Raw genomic sequence first — 19642 nt, 5'->3', positions numbered from 1 at the left:
TAAAGGCAGCCTCTGGAGAGGGGAGGTGGCAGCTGGGGTGGGGAATTTCACTGTATACTCTTTAGTACCTTCTGAATTTTGAACCATGTGAATTATTAGCTATTCAGAAAAAGAAAATTAAAATACTTATACATATTGAGTCCTTCCATGTTCTGAAAGTTTCTGGCTTAGCTCCCGCTAATTGAGTTACTGTACTCTGTCCTGTGGTATATCCTGCGGTATATCCTGCCTCCTGGAACATCAGAGACATCAGTGGGCTCTGCCCACTGCCAGCCCCGGAAGGGGAGAGACCCGTTACGGTCAACCAGGCCTGCACTTGCCCCCTCCGTCAACAGGTGGCACTACAGGGCCTGTGGCCTGGGACAGATGGCAGTGGCTTGGGGAGCCCAGGAGCCTCAGGCCGCTGACAAAGAGGCAAAGAAGCAGGCAGACACAAATAAGTAACATAAAATAGAAACTAACTTTATTTCTCTGGAAGAAGCAGATATTCATAGCCGGGGCAGCAACTTTGGCAAGAGGCTGGTGGGAAAACAAAGAACAGCACAGGGGAAGAGCTGGGTCAAAGAGGAAGCACTGGTGTCCCTCCAGGGCAGCTGCCCCCTTGGTCTCCTTCCAACCCTGGGGCCTTGGGCCCTGGTCCCTGCCAGAGAACGATCTGGCACCCTAGCTCTGCTACCTGAGCCACCTCAGGCTATTTCCAGGCACAAGATCCTAACACCAGCCAAGTCCCTTAACATGTCCATGGTGAGGCCACAAGTCACATTCTGTCCGACACGTCAACTGCCGCCAGGGGCTCCCTGGGGAGGGCCGCCGCCCCACACCCTGGGTGCTGTTCCACCTTTCTGCACGGCCAACACATCCTCCCTGCCCGGGGTCAAGCCTGGCTTCCCCGCCGGCAGGGCCTGGCAACACATTTCAGCTACAGGCCCCACCAGGGACTGAAGCCAGAGGCAGGTCAGCCACAGGGCCTGCTGAGGCCGCCCCCAGGCCTGCCTTCAAGAGGCTCCCTCCTGCACCTCGGCTGGGTGCACTGAGAGCTCCGAAGTTGCAGGGACAGCGCTGGGTGAGGGAGGGACAGGCAAGGCGGGGCTCCCAGCCTCCTGCTGCCTTGGCCTCGCTCTGCCACTGGGAGCAGCAGGTGCAGCAGGTCCTCCAGGCCTGGCAGGGCATCTCCCCACCCTCGTCAGATGGACAGGCTCAAATGATTCCTTCAGGGCAGATCCTCTGGGTCTCCAGACATCTCAGCGCCTAAAGGATGGGAAACAACCAGAAAGCCCTTCCATCAACAGGGGTCGGTGCAGCAGAGTATGGAATGTCCAGTGTGGGTGGGTGCGAGAGGGGCCTCTCAGGGTCAGCCAAATCGGTTGAAAACTGGTGGTTCTAGGCACTAATTTTGGAATTTAGCATCCTGGGATGACTTCTTTAATAAACTAAGAATAAGAGACCAGCCGTATCGTGTATTAGAGTAACGGAGGCAAATCAGTAAGAATAACCACGAGGTAACGGCCAACATTCAGTGATGGCGTCCCACGGGCCAGACACTTGCTGTGCGGCGCATCCCTCATTAATTCTCCTAACCAGTTCTACGAGGTAGGCACTATCATTTACACACGTTTTACAGATGAGGACCCTGAGAGGTCAGGAAAGGAGCATAAGCTGACGCCACGTGTGAGAAGGCTGGGCTCCAGCTCAAGCTGTCTGCCGCCAGAGGAATCCGACACACCCGCCCCGCCAGCGCCCCCCAGGGAAGGATTTCACTTTTTGACTTGATAAAACTTTCATTTGTATGTATTTATACTCTATATCAAGTATGCTATTTATGTATCTATATATTTTGTTATATAAACACGTACATGCATTTTTTATAGGAAAGTAATGGATTTTTTTTTTTTTCCTTTAAAAAGGCATTAAATCTTTGTTACTTTAAACTGCAATAGGAAATGAAGAGGTGAGAGAGATTTGTTTAAACCACTGGATCCTAAACTGCTTCTCACTGGAGCCCGGTCAGGAAGCAAGCCCCCTGCAACCAGAGAGGCTCCAATTCCTTTTACTCATTAGCTCATTTGAACAAAGCAGCTATGAAGTCTAGATAAACGTGCTTAGGAGAAGCTGTTTTCTCCGAGAACTGTCTGTGTCCTGGGATCGGGACCCCTTTCCCTCCTCCCGCCTGGAGCCCTGTGTCTGGCCGTGTGTGGCTGTGAGCTGTCGGCTTTTCCCAGAGTGACTGCTCCAGGACACCCCGGGGACAGGAAGGTGGCAGGGGCAAGGTCTGCTCACTTGTGGTGGGCTGGGCCGCAGGAGCCCAGCAGGTGGCAGCCAGCCTGCTCCAAGTTCCAGTCGAACATCTCCAGCACTTTGTGGCACTCGCCTCGCGGCCGCAGACCCAAACCAAAGAGCTGCTCCACCTGAGGAGCAGAGGGTGGTGCCGTGGGACACACTGGGGCCAAGGGGTGCCGGACCAGGGCGGGACAGAGGAGAGTGAGGGTGGGGGCAGGGAGCAGGAGGGTTGGAGGAGAGCCGCAGAACCAGTCTTCAGGGTCCCTGAAAGCCAGAGTGGGCAGGAGGTGGTGGTACCTTCAGATACTGGGCAGCCCTCTGCACGCTCCAGCTGTGGCTCTGCAGGGCCGCCTGGCACTCCTCTGTGGTCACCCCATGCACCATGGCCTGCAGCTGGGCACACCCACCCACCCGTCAGCACCACTCGGGCCCCTTCCTCTGGGTCCCTCGGGCCCCTGCCCCTCCTCACCCTGTAGCCAGGCCCACTACTCACCATCTGGATCTTGTCTGCTGGCCTTCCAGCCTCTGGCCCGTCCCCGGGGCAGCCCCTCTGTGGCAGCCGAGCAGTGGCCCTCAGGGCTGGCGGCTGGGCCCCTGAGTTGCTGGTGTTGGTGGAGAAGTTAGCCTTGGGGTCTGGGGCAGCCTGAGGCATTGGTCGAACGGTGGCAGTGGGGGCAGCAGGAGCTGGGATGCCGGGAGGGGGCAGCAGCAGGGGCACAGGCATGGGGGCCGGCTCTTCGGGGCTCCGGGTCTCACGTAGGAAGCGCTGGTAGCGCTCCAGGTAGGGTGGGCGCTCAGGCAGCAGGTAGTAGTGGGTGTTGCTGACCTTCTTGCCATCGCGGACAATGGGTAAGATGCAGGGGCCAGCCCGGGGGCCAGGTGCCTGGATCACCTGGGGTGTGGCATACTTGGGGTCTGAGGCGAAGCTCTGGGTGGTGGGCATGGTCTTCCCAGGTGAGCTGGAGAGCCGGGGTGGCAGCGGGGAGCTGCCGCGTGGCACCAAGGGGCTGGGGGTCCTGGAGCCTTGTGGGGACAGGGGCTCCCGGGGTGGTACCCGGGGAGGGGAGGCAGGTCCAGGCCACCGCCCCATCTCCTCCTCGCCCGAGGGGGCTGGAGACAGCTCCCCACGTGGGCGCGTGGGCCTCGGGGGGATGGGCACACGGGGGGGCACCTGGGGCTTGTCGTCGCCCACCGGGCTGGGCGAGGGGACCAGAGAGCCGGCCGGGACCTGTAGCTGCCGCATGCACTCCTGCTGCAGCGCCTGGAAGATCTCTGCGGTCTGCGCTGAGTTGGGCGGCTTGCCCCCACCCTGAGGCGGGAGGAACAGGTTGTCCTCCAGGGGAGGGAAGAGCCGCGCCGGCTCAGGCACAAAGGCGTAATTGGTCTCGCCCTGGCTGGGCCCAGCAGAGACCCCTGCACTCACTAGGGTGCTGTTGATGGAGCAGACCTCAAGGTCATCCTCATCCTGGGCCACGTCGTCGTAGGCAGGAGGCGGGGGCAGCGGGCGCGCATCCCAGTCCACCACCGGCGTGGGATGCAGGGGCCGGGGCAGCGCCCGTGAGGGGCTCTGCGGCGGGGTCTTGTCCAGCAAGGAGCAGGCATCCATGGCCAGCTGCGCCAGTGAGGGCGCACAGGGCTGCGGGGCCGGGACCACGGGCTCCTCACCAAAGTCGATGAGCGTGACCTCACTGCTCCCGCGGCCCGCTTTGGTGCCCGGCACCCGGGCCGAGGGCTTCGCGAGCCACAGCCCACGGGGCAGTCCTGGCTTCCGCAGGCCCAGCCTCTTGAAGTCGCTGGACAGGGGGTCTTGGTCCTCACTCACAGGGTCGTAGGTTGGTTCTGCGATGGAAGGTAGACCCCAACAGGGAGGCGGCGTCAGGCAGGCCGATGGGAAAGGTGGGGTGTGGGGAAGACAGCCCACCAACTCCCCACTCCCAATTCCCGCAGAGGTCGGCCCTCAGCCGCCAGAATTCTCTGCGCACCCAGACCCCATTCAACAGGAGGGCAGATCCTGCGCCGGTGGTTGGCAGCCCTCTATGGGGCCTGGCGAGCCCCTCCCTCCATTTCAGCTAGAGCAAGCAACACCCCACACCTGCCTGCCTCTGACACCCCTCCATCAACACAAGACCCCATATACCCCAGCTCCTGAGCCCCGGTTAGTAATCCCTACCCCATTACGGCACACCATTAGTGCAGGCAGGGGGCTATGGGCAATCTCCCACCATCAAGGGCAATAGGAGCTATCCTTAGAGAGGACAGAGCTCCTGATCAACTGGCATAAAGCCCAGACGCGGCCTCTGCAGGTCCCAAAGGAAGTGAGGCAGGGCCAGGCAATGGCGGACAGCGGCAGAGTGGGCGCCAGGACCACACTCTTGTTCCAGAAGCCCAGGCTTTTGGGGGTGGGGGGAGAGGCAGGCATGCCGGGCCAGGTCAGCAGCAAAAGCTCACAGCACACACCCGCTTCCCCTCCCACCAGCCGGCAGGCCAGGGCTCTGTACCTTCCAGGAGGAGAGAAATGAGAGGAGAGAGGGGGCGGGGGCGGGGGCCAAGGCACCAAGAGCAGCCCCACTTACTCTGAGTGAAGATGGCAGGCTGAGGAGGGCGAGGTGGAGGCTCCCCTGCGAGAAAGGTCATGCGGAGAGTAGAAGGGGCAGAGCAAGGGAGAGAGGACAAGGGAGGGGAGACAGAGTCAGACAAGAGGGCAGAGTGTGGAGGGGGGAGGGGGTGGAGAGAGAGAGAGAGAGAGAGAGAGAGAGAGAGAGAGAGAGAGAGAGAGAGAGATGTGAATGGGGGCAAGTGAATGTACAAACCCAGCAGCAATGGGAAGCAATGGGGCGGCAGGATGGGAAAACTATGTTCCGGAGCGACAGGCCCTGGATCCGGGAGATGGATGAGGCTCCTGGCCAAGATGGAGCCCGTGGGGTGGTTTTGGCAGGAGAGGAGAGCAGGATTAGGGGGAGTGAGGAGAGCCAGGATCTGAGCACGGCGGGGAGGAGGAGGGAGGAGGGAAGCTGAGCGGGCAGGCCAGTGCGGGCCAGACCGAGGGTGCCCACCTGGGCGGATACAGCTGCCTCTCACCGTCCGCCCCACGCCCAGCCGGAGCCAGGGACACAGCTGTCCCCCTGCTGCCCCGACCCAACCGCCCCAGAGCAGGAACAGCCAGCTCGGGGTGGTCTGAGGAGACAGCATCCCTTCCTGGGCAGCTGATGAACTAGGGGACCAGGGCTTGGGGGCCCTTACTTTTCACCCTGCCCAGATGCTGGGTGGGTCTGGAGGTGCTCAGTTCCACACTCAGCAGGTCGGGAGGGTCCATGGGGTTTCCCAGATACAGTCTGTGGGGAGAGAAGCAGGTCAGAGATGGGTGAGGGTGTGGGGCGGTGGCAGTGAGGGCACCTTGGAGGAGATGCTGGGCCTGTCCCCTGGGGTCAGGCAGAGGACAGAACCATCTCATCCAAGCCCCTTGCAGACGTAGGCCTGGAGCCCAGGACTTCTGACCCCCAGTAGCTCCCTTCTGTAGATCTAGCAGGAACCCGGGGAGGGTACCGTGGAGAGGGGGCAGAGAAAGAACTCCTGACTGTAGGTTGAAAAACCTAGTACTGTAGGAGCTCTAAGGACACCCCAAAAGGGCAGAGCTGGCCCTCTGTAACCCCAAGGCACCCCAACCCATGCCCGGCAGCCACCTGCTGGCACACTCTCTTCTCTCCTGCCAGGCCCTGAGGCGTCTGGGCCACACGGCCCCAGCCAGCGTGGACAGGAGGCATCCTTCTGCCCCACTGCCAGGAGGTAGGGTACGGGCCGGGCTACCGCCACGCTCCCAATTCACCTGCAACCCCTGCGCCTACTCTCAGGATCTGGGACGTAGTCACTGGGGCTGATTAAAGGCCAGAGGAATGGGGCTGGGCTGGCCATGGCACGCCAGGAGCAGGGCAGAGGGTGCCGGGCCGCCTTCTGGAAGGTGTCTGCCTTCTCCGGCCCCAGCTCTCCCAGGCCCTCGCCTGGCTCCTGTGAGGCAAGAGACGGGCACCCTCCCAGGGCTGTGCTCTGGTGTGCGGGGCAGGGGGTGATGGGCCTGCTGCGCCTCACCCCCGGGGGCAGAAGCCTGTCAGAAGTCAGAGGAGAGAGCGCTGCCCGGAAGCCCCGTGGTGCCAGCACAGAGGCTCGGAGGCCCGGCAGGAGGAGCTCCAAGTGGCTCCCTCGGGCGGGGCCCCCAGGAAGTGACTAATTCTCCTGTGTGTCCTCCCCAGATGCCCCCCCGATGACCTCATCCTTTCACTTAAAGGAGACTGAACCCCCCTCCCAGGTGCAGAGTGAGCAGGCAGGTGGGCGCCCTGAAGTTTCCCCGCAGGGAGCTTTTTCTGCACCTTGCACCCCTGGGCCTGAGCCAGCAGCTCCCATCTCCAGGACTCAGGTACTACCAGCAGAAGAAGGGAAACTGCCACCCAAGTGCCGGGGCTCATGAGAAGCTTTCCTACTGAACTGCTTCCAAAGGCTGTTCCCAAGTCCATTCTCCTAAAGCCAGTTTGCCAGGGGGGCTTAAGGTGTGGACCCTGGAGGCCTTTTATCCTTTGAGGCTCCAACCCCAGTTCTGCCGACAAGGAAAAGCTGCTGAACAAGAGACCCTTGGCCCACGGCTGTAACTGGGACCTTGGAGGCCTGGAGAGCCTGCGTGCCCAGAGAGGGGCTGCTGGCCCTGGAGCCCCCAGGCGGGACCCTGTCGGTACTCACTCATCAATCCTGTCAGGGAAGCCCCAGCAGTGCCGGGGGTCGCTGTCGCCATGCCCTGTGTGAATGAAGCTGTTCTGCAGGGGCTGGCTGATGTCCTGGGCCGACAGGCCGGCCACAGAGGTCACCACGTTGCGAGGGAAGGGCCCCACGCACAGCGTCCGTGTGTTCTGCCCGCGCCACCAGTAATTCTCAGCCCTGCGCAACAGAGGTGACATGGTGAACACCAGGGCGTGGTGGGACGGTCCCAAGGACTGGGACCCTTTTCACACCAAGCTCTCTTTAGCCGTGGTATCTGACCACCTTGGCAGAAGGGAGCACAAGGGCTAAGGCCCCAGGATCAGAGTAGCCTGCCACCAGCCCACCTCCTCCCAGCAGCCCCCCAGGACCTGCCACTCACCCAGTACAGGGCCTGGTATTTGCACGCAGCCTTACCCTAAGTGCCCTAGGTGGGTCAGACAGCTTTTCCTACAGTTTACAAATACGGAAACAGGTTCAAACAAGTGACGTGACTTGCCTACAGTTACCAGAAAGAGTACAGCAGATCCAGGATTCAAACCCAGTTGTTAATCCATGAAGCCAGCGCCCTTCTCACAATACCACCTCGCCTCCCTCCTCCCCCGCTAAGCCCCAGTCCTCTCCTAGCCACCCGATCTCACTCTTCAACCCAGTTCCAGGAGTTCTGAGCTACAACAGCCCAAGGGAGCACCATGGCCTTAGGACTGGGCTTGGAGCCAAGCCCTCCTATCATAATCCCATCTCCTGCAGGCAGCCCTCCAAGTTTTGGAAGCACCTGGGGCAACCCATGCTATCACATCACCAGTTTACACATCTCCAGTGCCTTCCACCACCTCCTGCCAGGACCATGGGACCCCCACTCTGGCCCCCATCCACCTCCTTGGGAGGAGAGCTCCACTCTTGTCTTAAACAAGGGGTCCAGAAGGGAACCCAGCCTCCCAGTGTGGCTGGACTATGGGACCACCAGCCCCTCGCTCTGACCTCAGACACAGAATCTGTTGGCACAGCCTAAGTCCAGGCCTGGGGTGGGGGTGGGAGCTGGGCCAGGTGGGCAAGAAAGAACAGAGCGCCCTCCTGGATGCTTCCAATGCCCAAAATCCAACAGGCCACGAGGCTCCTGCATCTGCTGGAATCACGCACACCTGAGGACAGGCACAGAATCTGGGCTAAGGCAGAGGTGGTGACAGCCTCATGCTGCTCCTGCAGCGGACGTGTGTGGCACCAAGCTGCATCCGCTCACTGTCAGCCCCCAACCTGTACATCACCTGTCCACAGCAGGAGCACAAAGAAAGGTTTCCACCAAGCTGCAGCCAGACCAGAGGGGTTGGGGGTGGTGGAGGCTGGAAGGAGGCAGTGAGGCCTGAACACCTGGAGCCCCCTCCGTGAGGTGATGTGGCCACTGGGCCGGTGTGACCCCCAAAGAGCCTGTCCCAGAGACCAAATGTTGAACCCCACAAACACAGCAATCTTTGGGGAGCCAAGAGGCGTGGAGGGGGAGGGACGAGAGCCCAGCCTCCTTGTCAGCAAGGCTGCTGACCGGCCACCACAGACACAGCAATCCTGTGATTACCACCCAGCCCCCCTGGGTGGGAAGGGCAGGAAAGGAAGGAAGAAGAGAGGACAACACCCGGGAAGGGACAAAGCCCATCCAAAAATAGCAGGGCCATTCCAAAGAGAGAAACGCCTCCCCTCCCCACACCCACCCCCAGGCCGGCTGAGGCCAAGGAGGCAGGGTGGGGAGCCCCTGGCCCCCAGACCCCGATGCTGCTCTCACCCAACACCCATGGGCCCCCTGGGTCCCACGTGCCCCTCCACGGAACAGGCTCAGACACCAAGCCCATGGCTGGACGCTGGACTCTGCTCTCCACACCTCTTCAGAGATGCTCGTTAACTGAGGTGGAGAAGCAGTGCAGAGTGGGACAGACTCGCGTCCAAGGCCAGGCTGACACCGTGATCACGCCCTCCCAGTGGACCCTGAGCAAGACCAGATGGGCAGGAGGTCACTCCCTCTGCTCCTTTCCTTTTGCTAACAGACCCTCACTCGGAAGCCTCCTCTGGACCCACTTCTGAGAGCAAGAGCAGAGCCAAGCCTACCTCTCTTTGTTACAGGTATGGTGTTACAGGTATGGCCAAGGCTAGAGCCAGGCCCAGAAGAAAGGGCTCCCTTTATCACTGCTGGGAGTCCTCACATCAAGTCTCAAAAAAGGAGATGGGAGGTGAGGGGCAGGAGGCACGACAGCCCTTGCTACTGGGGGAGGGGAGTTGGGAGTGCAGAGTATGTATAAGAAAGACCCCCTTGGGAATGACATCCCAAGCACGGAAACAGCATCCTCCCAACGAGGGTCAATTATAACTCCCGAGATGGCCAACATTACGTCACGCTGCCCACTGGTCCCCCTCCAAGGCTCAGTGGGGCGGAGATACCAGCAGCCCAGAGAGGACCAGACCAGCCCTTCCCACCTAGCCTGCTCTGGCCACACCTCCCTTCCCCTTCCAAGAACAGCCCAGAGTCTCCACAGCAATTGGAGGGCGAAGTCCCCGCAGCAAAGACAGGCACCTCCAGCAGGATGCCTGACAGCATCCTGGGACAGGCAAGATGTGAAGCAGCACCTGGGAAACACCAGGGCCTGGGTTAAGAACCACCGAAGGCTGCCCCAGCTCTCTTGGGGACCAGCCTCTGGAAACCTCAGCCCCTTATCCCAGTCCTGGCTTAGGTAGCCCAGAAATGGCTGACAAATGTGGCTTAAACATTCTGCTCAAAACACCACCCCACGCACTTCTCTCCAGGTGTCCCCGGCAGCCCCTGGCCTTGAGGGACAACACACCCCCTTTGCTTCCCCCTCTCCCACCCACCACAGGAAACAAAGGCTCCAGGGACCGTGCCAGGCCAAGGACCTACACATGGATTTCAAAATCTCTGTCCCCCTTCTCTGGTTTGTGAAAACAGAACATCAAAGTTCTGTCAGCCATCCCAGCCTCCAAAGAAGACCCCCTGGAAAAGAGTGGTCATTATCTGTCCCTCACAGTCTAGACAGAGCCTCGCAAGCTTGGCTCACAGGACATCTGGTGTCCTCTCTCTGCCCCCTGCCTGGTACCCCGAGAAGCCCTGAGTCTAAAGAATCAGTCAGAGCCAGGGGCAAGGGTGCTCCAGACTCTGGCTAGGAGACAGCTTCTGCAAGAAGAAATTCCAGTCTAACAGAAGAGCACAGATACAAGACAGCTGAGACCCAGGCTGCTAAAGGAAGACGGAGAAACAGACCGAGACCCACATGTACAAACCCAGACCTAAAGGGACACCCATGAACAGAGCCCACCCACCCGGAGACACGGAGACAGAGCCAGACAAACAAACACACTTGGGGCACCAAGGAAACAAGGGGGCATTTAAAGCTCTGGTACCACCGACACACAGGCCCACTCCCAAAGCCTCACCGGCTGTCATGCCTCCTGCCCCTCACCTCCCACCTCCTGAGTAGCTCCAGGGACCTGCGGCAGGCACTGTGGTCCAAGTCGGCCGGTGGCCCTGGAGGAAGAACCCAGCAAGCCCACACTGGCAGGCAGTGGCGGTGGAGCCAGCAGCTGGGCCAACCCAAGCCTGTGACGAAAGGGCGGGGCAGGGCCCGCCCACGGTGGCCTCGCAGGAGGAGCGGCTCCCCTCTCCCCTCCTGTTCCCCGCCTCACTCCAGTGGTGACCCAGGGTGCCAGCTCCACAGACAAACGCCCCAGAAACACACAAAACCCGAGTCACCCCCTAGGAAACACTGGGCCCTGGTACACGGGCCCCCACTGAGAGCAAGGGAAGAGGGAAGTAGAGGCCTGGGGACTACAGGGTCCAAGAGGGCTCAGGTCCAAGGCCCTCTGGCTCCTGGAGGTGGGAATGGCTGTAGGCTCAGATTCTAGCTGAAGGTCCTTCCATGCACCTCCAGAAGGGCCCCCACCCGAATCTTCCTATTTCTAGAATGCTCCCCAGACTGCCATGCCTGCATTCCCTTCCCTGGCCCCTTAGCTCCAAACCACAGACTACATATTCCTTCCTGTCCTCCAGGCTTCTCTCCTAGCAGCTTTCTACTTCTGTCCACCACCACGAACTCCCCAACCATACCTCCCCCCGCCCAACTTGCTGGGATGTCACTCTTATTCACAGATAGTGGGCCCGAACGTGGGGGGAGCCCTGGCCTGAGGAGGAGATGCTGGGGCCACAGCGCGTGCAGGTCATGCTCCTCCGCGGCCAGCCCAGGCTCCAGGGCCTACTCCATCAGTCTGACTCAGACCCAGAAACACTCCCTCTCAACAACCCCCCACGAGGCACAAGGTTTATCCAAAGGTCCCAGACCCCTAAACCTGAAGTCCAGGTCGAAAGGGCTCTGTGGGAAGTCCCTGCCTGGCTCTGAGTCAGAGGAGCTGGGAGTGCAGGGAATTTCCTCTGCCTCGCTCCTCTTCCTGGTCCTCCAGGCTCACCCCCTACCCCAAAGGCACCTCTAGCCCGCCCCACCGCAACCACTGCCTCAGACACCCTGGGGATGAGATAACAGAGGGTGGGCTGAGTGGTAGGGGGGCCTCCACAGCAGGCAGGCTTGAACTTTGGGGGCTCCAGGTGGGAGACCTGACTCAGGAGAGGCTGCCTGCAGGCAGATACGTGTTGCCAGGTGTGAGGGGGAGGGAGGGGGCAGGAACAAGAGACCCTGTGAGGGCAGCCTGGGGACAAAAAGGCCAGGTGGGAGGCCCAGCAGAGGATGGAGGAGAGCCCTGGGAGGGGGCAGTGGGCTCAGTGGGAGGGCAGAGGCTGCCAGGAAGAGGCAGGGCTGCTTGGGGCTACTGAAGGGCACCCAGGTGGGAGTCCAGAGTCCTTATCCTGGGAGGAGGGGGAAGAGGAGGGGCAGGGGAGGATAAGAGGAGGAGCGTCCAGGAGTCCCAGTTGGGCCCTGAGGTCAGGCTGCTCCACTTCCTACACCCCACCGTAACGGCAGTGCGGCCCCGACCCACAGAGCCAGGGCTGGAGCCTGGTGGGAAAAGGGTGACAGAGGAGACGCTAGGCAGGGAAACCCCCCTGCGAGCCACCGCAACTGCATACTTAACCCCAAGCACTCAGGAGGACCCAGGCCTGTCCTTCCCTCTTGCTGCAGGAGCCCTGAGAGGGGCTGTTGCCATGGGGACCTGAGAGGCAGAACGGCTCTGGGTCCCAGGCCCAACCACTCTGCGCCCTTCAAGGTGGTGCAGGCACAGCCCCCGCGCTCCCTACCTCCCCTCAATGACGGTGATGACATCGTTCATCTGGATGTGCAGCTTGTCTGGTTCCTCAAAGTCCTGAAGGGCCCGCATGTCAGTGGGCTGGGCCTGGGGGCAGAGACAGGTCACTAACCACCTCAGGCTGACACCTGCTCAGATACCCCTGCCCCCGGGGGCAGATCTGCCCTCACCTCCAGCAGGAAGTCCCTCAGGGCCACAAAGGTGGGTCTGTCCTCTGGCTTGTGAGCCCAGCACTGAACCATGACATTGTAGATGTCCTGGGGGCAGTCCTCGGGCCGGGGCAGACGCTCCCCCTCCTTGTCAATCTTATGCAGGATCTGGTGGTGGGGAGGTGCAGTGTGAGGACAAGCAGAGCACCCGGCTCTTCACCGCTCGTCTTCCCCCCAAGCCCACGGAACAGCTGGAAATGCTGGCCGCCATGCCTGTACCCCAGAGAAGAGCTCTGCCTGCGCCCTGGGCCTCTGACCCTCACCCCTAGGTCTGGGGCCTCCGAACAGGGGGCTGTGGCAAAGGAGGACTGCGAAAAAGCCCAGGCCGGCCTATTCCTGACCACTGGGGGCCGTGCTCTTTGCTCAGCTACCTAAGGGGGTGAGGCAGACACACGGCACAGGAGACAGGGATTCCAACAGGTAGGAGCCAGTTCCAACAGGGCCAGGTTGGGAGACAAGGATCAAATCAACCCCCAGCCACGCTGTGGGGAGCATAGCCCCAGCCCCCTCACCTGACTGCCATTGAGGCCAATCCAGGGCTCCTGGCCATAGGTGAACATCTCCCACAGCGTGACCCCAAACATCCAGGTGTCGCTGGCATGGGAGAAGGTGCGAGTCTTCAGGCTCTCAGGGGCACACCTGGCAGAGGCAGGGGTCAAGCAGAAGGCCTCTCAGAGCAGCCCCACCCCCTGCATCAGCACCAGTGGACCCCGAGTGCTCATGCACAAGTGTGCCGTTGCCCCGCGTGCCTGGGTTCACAGTAGGTACTGGGGGCGCAGTGTGAAGTTAAGGACTTCTTAACTACGGGGTGCACAGATTTGGACAAAATTGTCTCTGCTCAGGTCTTTTAACCACACACGGCCTGGGGTGGGGAGAGGAGGACGTTCCCATGTCAGGGAAAGGAAGAAGGTCAGCAGCTCCAGGAGGGGCAAAAAGTGGGGTGGGATAAGATCTCAGGCTGTTTTCTAATTGTGGTGGGAGGATGACAATTTCCAGATTTGGGGCAGGATCCTAGGATTTAGGTCATTTCAGCAGGAAGGTGTGGGTGGGAAATCTGGATAGGGCCTGGGGAAGAACCAAAATGGGTGGGAACAGTCACAGCGGCTTTCCTCATCCCACACGTTCTCTGGGGCTCCCTCTTGGGTAAGGAAGAAAAATGGCACTGCAGGGAAGCTAACAAAGGGTATTCATTCCAGGGTGGACTGAGGCACGGGGAGTAAGGAGGAAGCCGCCCTCGATGGAGAATCAGAGATATCTCATGGGACTGGAGGGCTGGCCCTGCCACTCAAAGCGGGTGGGACCCAGGGAGAGTCACCCAAGAGCTCTAAGCCCCACATTCCTCATCTGTGAAATGGGAATAACAATAATCTGCTCACTTCACAGGACTGTTTTAAGAGGGCTGCATAAAAAATGGTGACCTTATAATTTACCATTCATACCAGGACGCTTGAGTATGAAAGGAGGTGCTATTAATTACTCCAGGACATCAGGCATAATCCAGGATGTGTGATCATCCTAGATATAAAGTCAGTAATTAATTAGGGGTGACCGTACATCCTGGATTAGAAGGGTTTTCTGGCAACCAGAACTGGACCAACTCCTCCCACCCCAAAGCAAGGAGACGACACTCCTTCAGGAGCCTCTGACAGCAGAGGATCATGATGGCCTCAGCACACGATAAGCTCACACAGAGGCCAGGGCAGGGCCAGGTACCACCCCAGTGTGCAGGTGAACATCCCTCATCAGTCTACAAGGCCCTGCCTGCCCCCAGCTCTACCTGGGACACGCTTACCAGCCAGTCTCTGCCTGGCCAACTTCTCCTGATATTTCAAGAGCTTAATACTGGGTCTTCCAGGAAGCCTTAATGTGTCCCACAGCACTTATCCTTGTGCATCCTAGCACCTGGCACGTGGGCCCCTAAGAATTCCTGGATGCATAAGTGAATGGATGGGCACACAAGGGCACCGCAGGCCCAGAAGAGACAAGGGCTGGTGGGTGTATGGAAGGCCCTGGAAGCTCTGAGGCCTGGGTGTGTAGGGACCAGGGCGGGGCGGGGCTGGGTGGGGTCCAGGCCCCACGAGCCGGCAGCGCCTGCCCCTCACCAGGCAAAGGGCACCTTGCGATGCTCCTGCATGACGTAGTGGTCGTCATTCTGGGGTAGTGCTCGCATCAGCCCGAAGTCCCCGATCTTGACCAGGTCACGGGTGGCCAACAGCAGATTGCGGGCGGCCAGGTCACGGTGAATAAAGCGCTTGGACTCCAGGTAGCCCATGCCCTCAGCCACCTGCACAGCGTAGCGGCTCAGGGTACCCAGGAGGAAGTGGCCCTGGTGCTTGCGCAGCCGGTCCAACAACGATCCCAGAGGTGCCAGCTCTGTCACCTGAGGCCACGGAGGAGGAGGGAGGAATAAGCATGGCTGAGCCCTGCCCTTCCCTCAGCTCCTCCCCTTAAGGCCTGCCAGAGCCATGTTCCATGCTCCTTCCTGGCCTGTCCTCCAGGGACCTCTAGGAGTCCTACAGCTTCCCAAGCCTCTCCCCTCTAGGGAACATGGGAAACCGAGGCCCAGAAGAGCAACCCAAAGAGGCTCAGGTTAGCAATGCCAAAAACTAAACTCTGGGACCGGCCCCTCCCGTGGGTGCAACCCTCTGCCGCTGAACACAAGCCAAATCCAGAGAGATGGAAGTGAGCTCCAGCGGACACCGGGGTCAGTCAGTACCGGGGTAGGCCTGTGAGCCCCTCTGCCACATCAGGTGGGGGACCAAAGCAGGATCTGGAGGACCTCTGACCTTCGTCAGGATGGAGGGAGTAACCACAGCACAGGCAGGAGGTGAGGGGCACAGGGCCCTCCCTGCCGCCATCCCCCTCCTGCCCACAGTACTCACCATCTTCATGGGCGGCGTGAGCACCACACCGTAGAGGCGAATGAGGTTTCGGTGGTCAAGCGAGTGCATGGCATTGACCTCCCGGATGAAGTCGTCCATGGCCTCTGGCTGGCTCAGCACATCAGGCTTCAGGCACTTCACAGCCACACTCACCTGGCCAGAGTGGGGACTGCAGAGAGTCAGGACAGGCCCCAGCCTCCACACTCCGGGCCAGCCCGCTCCCCCCTCCAGCCTCAGACCTGCTCATCGGGCGGGTGAGCATGTCCCAGGTGCCTGTGGCCTGGCAGGGGGAGGGCAGCTGGCTGACCCCAACAGCCGTGAGCCGGGCCTCCCCTTCCCGCGGGAGTGCCCAGGTTAAGTGGCAACCGCAAGGTAAGAGATGACCGGTACAATGACGGAATATTAAAATGTTACGATAAAAAATGTTTTTGGTGTAGAAGGAAAATGCTTTAAATATAATGCCATAAAACTAATTATGGTGACAGAAATCAGAAGAATGGCTTCCCTTGAAGGGTGACAGAGATGTTCTACATCAGCGGTCCCCAACCTTTTTGGCCCCAGGGACGGGTTCGTGGAAGACGGTTTTTCCACAGACCAGGATGGGGGGGGGTGCTGGATATGAGGGTTCAGGCGGTAATGCGAGCGATGGGGAGCCGCAGATGAAGCTCGCTCACTCGCCCGCCACTCACCTCCCGCTGTGCGGCCCGGTTCCTAACAGGCCTCGGACCGGTCACGGTCCACGGCCCGGGGGTTGGGGACCCCTGCTCTACAACACAATCTGGGCAGTGGTCACACGGGCCCATGCATATGTGAAAATTCACTGAGCCGTACACTCAAGAACTGTATGCTTTACTGCACACACGCTATCTTTCCCTCTGGGGAAAATTTTTAAAATACAATACTAAGATGAAAGGGCAAGCGTTAAAAAGTTGTATCTAAAATTTGTATCTTAAAGAAATTCAACAAAATATCTGAAGGGGAAAAAAGGTGTAAATGCTAACTCTGCTTCCTCTGAGTGGTGGGATTACAGGCTTTTTTTTTTTTCTTCTTATTTTTAAGTCTCCAAACTTTTATGATAATTAGTTTTATAATTGAAAAAAGGAACATGTGTCTAGTTAACCCTGAGCATGGGCTCCAGGGTGAGCCACTTTGGACCTGTCCCCAGCCCCCTTCACATCCCAGCAGAGGCGACAGGTCCGCCTTAGAGGGCAGAGCAGGGCCTGCCACGCTCTGCAGGACCCAGAGAGCTCACCGTCTTCCCTGAGGGCGCGTCCCACTCGCCCCTGCGCACCACGCCGAAGGAGCCATCTCCCAGCTTCTCAAAGAGATGCAGGTCCTTCTCCCCAATGAGGCAGGTGAGGCTCTGCAGGGATCCCTCCACTGCTGGGCCTCCGGGGGTGGGTGAGGTCTTCCGGAAGGTGCTCTGAGAGTGATGAGGGGGGAACTCAGCCTCCAGCCGCTTTCCACTGAACACCTGTTTGAAGGCAGCCAGGGGCCAGATGGAACCCTGAGGCCCCAGAGCCAGTCATTCAGTCCTGCCACTGGGTCTTTGGTGAGGCCGCCAGACAGGTCGTGGCTTTGCCAAACTTCTGGGGGGCGGCCTGGCTGGAGGCCCACGCCCCCTCCTGACCACACCTCCAAACGGGAACCCACGGCCTCGGTGTGTCCTCGGGCTACGTGCCAGAAATGGGCTGCCAGGCATGTAGCCTGCGGCGGCTGCAGTCCCACACCCAGCTGTGGGGTCAGGGGTAGCCCAAAGCCACTCCCGGCACCACCTCTGCCCCCCTTCCTGCTCTGTACCCCTACCCAGCACAGACTCCAGCCCCTCACCCGAGCAGATGGGCAGGAGCCCGAGGGGCCCTCACAAACACCTCCTGTCCATTTTTAGCCCTGGCCCCGTCTCTGGGTTGCCCATTTGGCGCTGTCTGTCTCCACCCTCCCCAGGGCGTCGGCTGCTCTTCATCCTGCCCGGGGAGAGGATAATTTGAGCCTGAGGTTGGACCGTGAGTGTGTATGGGGGTGCAGATGAAGCAAGGCCTTGCTGGGGAAGGGCCTGGGAAGACAGCTGGGCTTCTGGAGGGAGGCCTAGAGCTGAGGGCTCAGAAAGAAGGAAGGTTGAAGAGGACTCTGCAGCCTGGGCTGGAGAGGGAAGGGGCCAAAGGTCAGGGGACAGGAGGGAAGCCCTGAGGGTCAGAGCGGCCCTGTCAGTTTGACTTGACCACCCGACCAGGGCATGCAAAGCCTCGGCTTCAGGCGGCACCCTCTTCCCAGCTGGTCCCTGCCCCCAAGGTTGGCAGAGCCTTGTCTGTATGGGGTGAAGGGGTCTCCAGTCTGAGGGCCTCTTCTGGCCGCTGCTCCGTCCTTCCTCCCAGCAACTGGAATCCCTTCCATTTGCAAGCAGTGTTCAGCTGACAAGGTCCTTCACAGCCTTTTTCTCAAGGGACACTCCCCAAGGCCCCGTGAGGTGAGCTGGGCAAGTGTGGCTGGCACTGTCTTACTGGCCACATGCCTCGAGTCTGGAGTGGTCAACCGACTGGCCTGGGGACCTCCTGTGAGTTGGTGGTAGATCCAAGACCCCCTGAATCCTGCACACCGCGTGGCTCTTCCCTCCTGCCTTCGCCCGCCCCAACACACCCATCCTCCCCTAAAACCTGGGCAAGGGACCAGGACAGTGTCCCCAGAAAAGGCCACAGGATCCCAAGAGACAGCCCCTTGCCAGATCACAGCCAGGAAATCTCTGCGGCCCAATCCCAGGTCCAGCTGTTCTGCACTGCCCGCCCCTCTCCCCAGCCCTGAGGCCAGAAGTGGGGGGGGGAAGGCCCGGCTGGTTCACTTCCTCTCACATTGTCTTCCAGACAATGGGCAAAGTTCCACTGAGTCAGACCTGGGACTCACCACTCCAGAGACCCAAATTAGGGCAACGGGGGTGGGGGCGGGCCTTGGGGAAGGAAGCTGTCAGTGGGGCCCGGTGACCAGAGAAACCCTCCACAGACTAGGGAGGTGCGGGACAAGGGAAGCAAAGACGTCCTGGGTCCAGACGGCCCCACCGCCCCACACTGGACACCGGCCCCAACACTCAGACAAAGCGAGGGCTCAAGTTACAGCGCACTTGTCAACAAGCGCCTGTTCCATGCCCGGCACCACTGCCCAGCGGGAGGGGACGTGAAGCCAAGGCTGCACACAGGCTGCTCAGTGCTGTCTCCAGTGGAGACAGACGCTTAGCCAGGCAGCTCTACAAGCACCCTGCCCGATAAGACCCCGGAGGAGGGAGGTCTGTACAAAGTGCGAGATTATACTGCGGGGAGTGGGGGAAGGCTCTCAGGACGACACCAGAGGAGGCCCCAGTGAGCCACCCCTCCCACGTCCCTCCCTGTCCACCCACCTTGCTCATCCAGGACTTGCGCTTGCACACGGCCTTCCTCCTCTTCACAGCCTCCCACAGCCGCCGCTGGCCTGCGGGGAGGAAGGGGAACCTGTGCTGTTAAGGCGCTCACACCCCCAAGAGGCTGCTGCCCATCGCAGGCTTCCTCGGTCACCCTGCGGGGAGTCCACCACTAGACACTGCCCAGCACGATGAAACCAAGGGAACAAGCCATCCCCACCAACCAGGGGCTGCCATTAACCAGATGGTCACTGCATTCCGCTTCTAGGCAATTCTTCTCGAACTGTATGGAGGTATTTAACCACCAAAATTGAACAGTAGTGCTCTTATGCCAACTCTCAAGAAAAAATAAATAAATCAAGGTAACGGACAGAATTTCCCCAATTTTGAGTTTTTCTCCCATAAAATTTTATTATGTTACTGACATAGATATCAACTCTCTAGGCTAAAAGCAGCGTTAAGTCAGTGCCTAAATTAGCACATTATTACTTATTTAGCTATTTTAGGCTGAATGCACTCAAAAGTTTCTAATGTTCTACAAGGAACACCGTGACTTCTAGAAGCTATAGCCACTACTTTCAGGATAAACACATAGAAAAAAAAAAAAAAAGAGTTCAACTTATAGAACAGATCTTTGTAGGAGAGACAGAGAAAGGGAGAGATGGGGAGAAAAGCAGCAAACCATCATCTGAAGGATTTTATCTTCCCTTCTCCACAGACCTCTGGACACTAACCCCCCTGGTGTTCAGAACAGACTCAATTCTACATTTATAAAAGAGGAGAAGATGGAAGAAATACACCCTAGAAATGTCCGCACAAACAAAACAGAGTGTGTAGTTAACAGTGAGTAGCCAGAAATTTAAGTAAGATTCCTCAAACTCCAATTCACCACCTTCACAACTGCA

The 19642-nt window shown here is 59.4% G+C and overlaps 1 protein-coding gene across 14 annotated transcripts in view; it reads right to left on the bottom strand.

Moving 5' to 3' along the window:
- Positions 1–441: 441 nt before the first annotated feature.
- TNK2 (tyrosine kinase non receptor 2) overlaps positions 442–19642 on the bottom strand; it is a 42497-nt gene continuing 23296 nt past the window's right edge. For 6 of the 14 annotated variants that reach the window (XM_059920879.1, XM_059920882.1, XM_059920889.1 and 3 more), the window contains 14 exons: positions 18738–18808; positions 16608–16829; positions 15356–15508; positions 14576–14853; positions 12986–13112; positions 12435–12581; positions 12257–12351; positions 7003–7197; positions 5518–5609; positions 4776–4895; positions 2771–4116; positions 2575–2670; positions 2278–2405; positions 442–1248 (listed from right to left, as the gene is read on the bottom strand). In XM_059920879.1, coding sequence (XP_059776862.1) covers positions 1242–1248; positions 2278–2405; positions 2575–2670; positions 2771–4116; positions 4776–4895; positions 5518–5609; positions 7003–7197; positions 12257–12351; positions 12435–12581; positions 12986–13112; positions 14576–14853; positions 15356–15508; positions 16608–16829; positions 18738–18808 — 3077 coding nt within the window. In that variant the 3' untranslated portion in view covers positions 442–1241. The other 8 variants (XM_059920878.1, XM_059920883.1, XM_059920881.1 and 5 more) reach the window with 6 other exon arrangements.

The sequence above is a fragment of the Balaenoptera ricei genome, chromosome 4 (assembly GCF_028023285.1).
Source record: "Balaenoptera ricei isolate mBalRic1 chromosome 4, mBalRic1.hap2, whole genome shotgun sequence".
NCBI lineage: Eukaryota > Metazoa > Chordata > Mammalia > Artiodactyla > Balaenopteridae > Balaenoptera > Balaenoptera ricei.
Note: the sequence above shows the minus strand (reverse complement) of the source record. Positions and strands in the feature narration are given on the sequence as shown.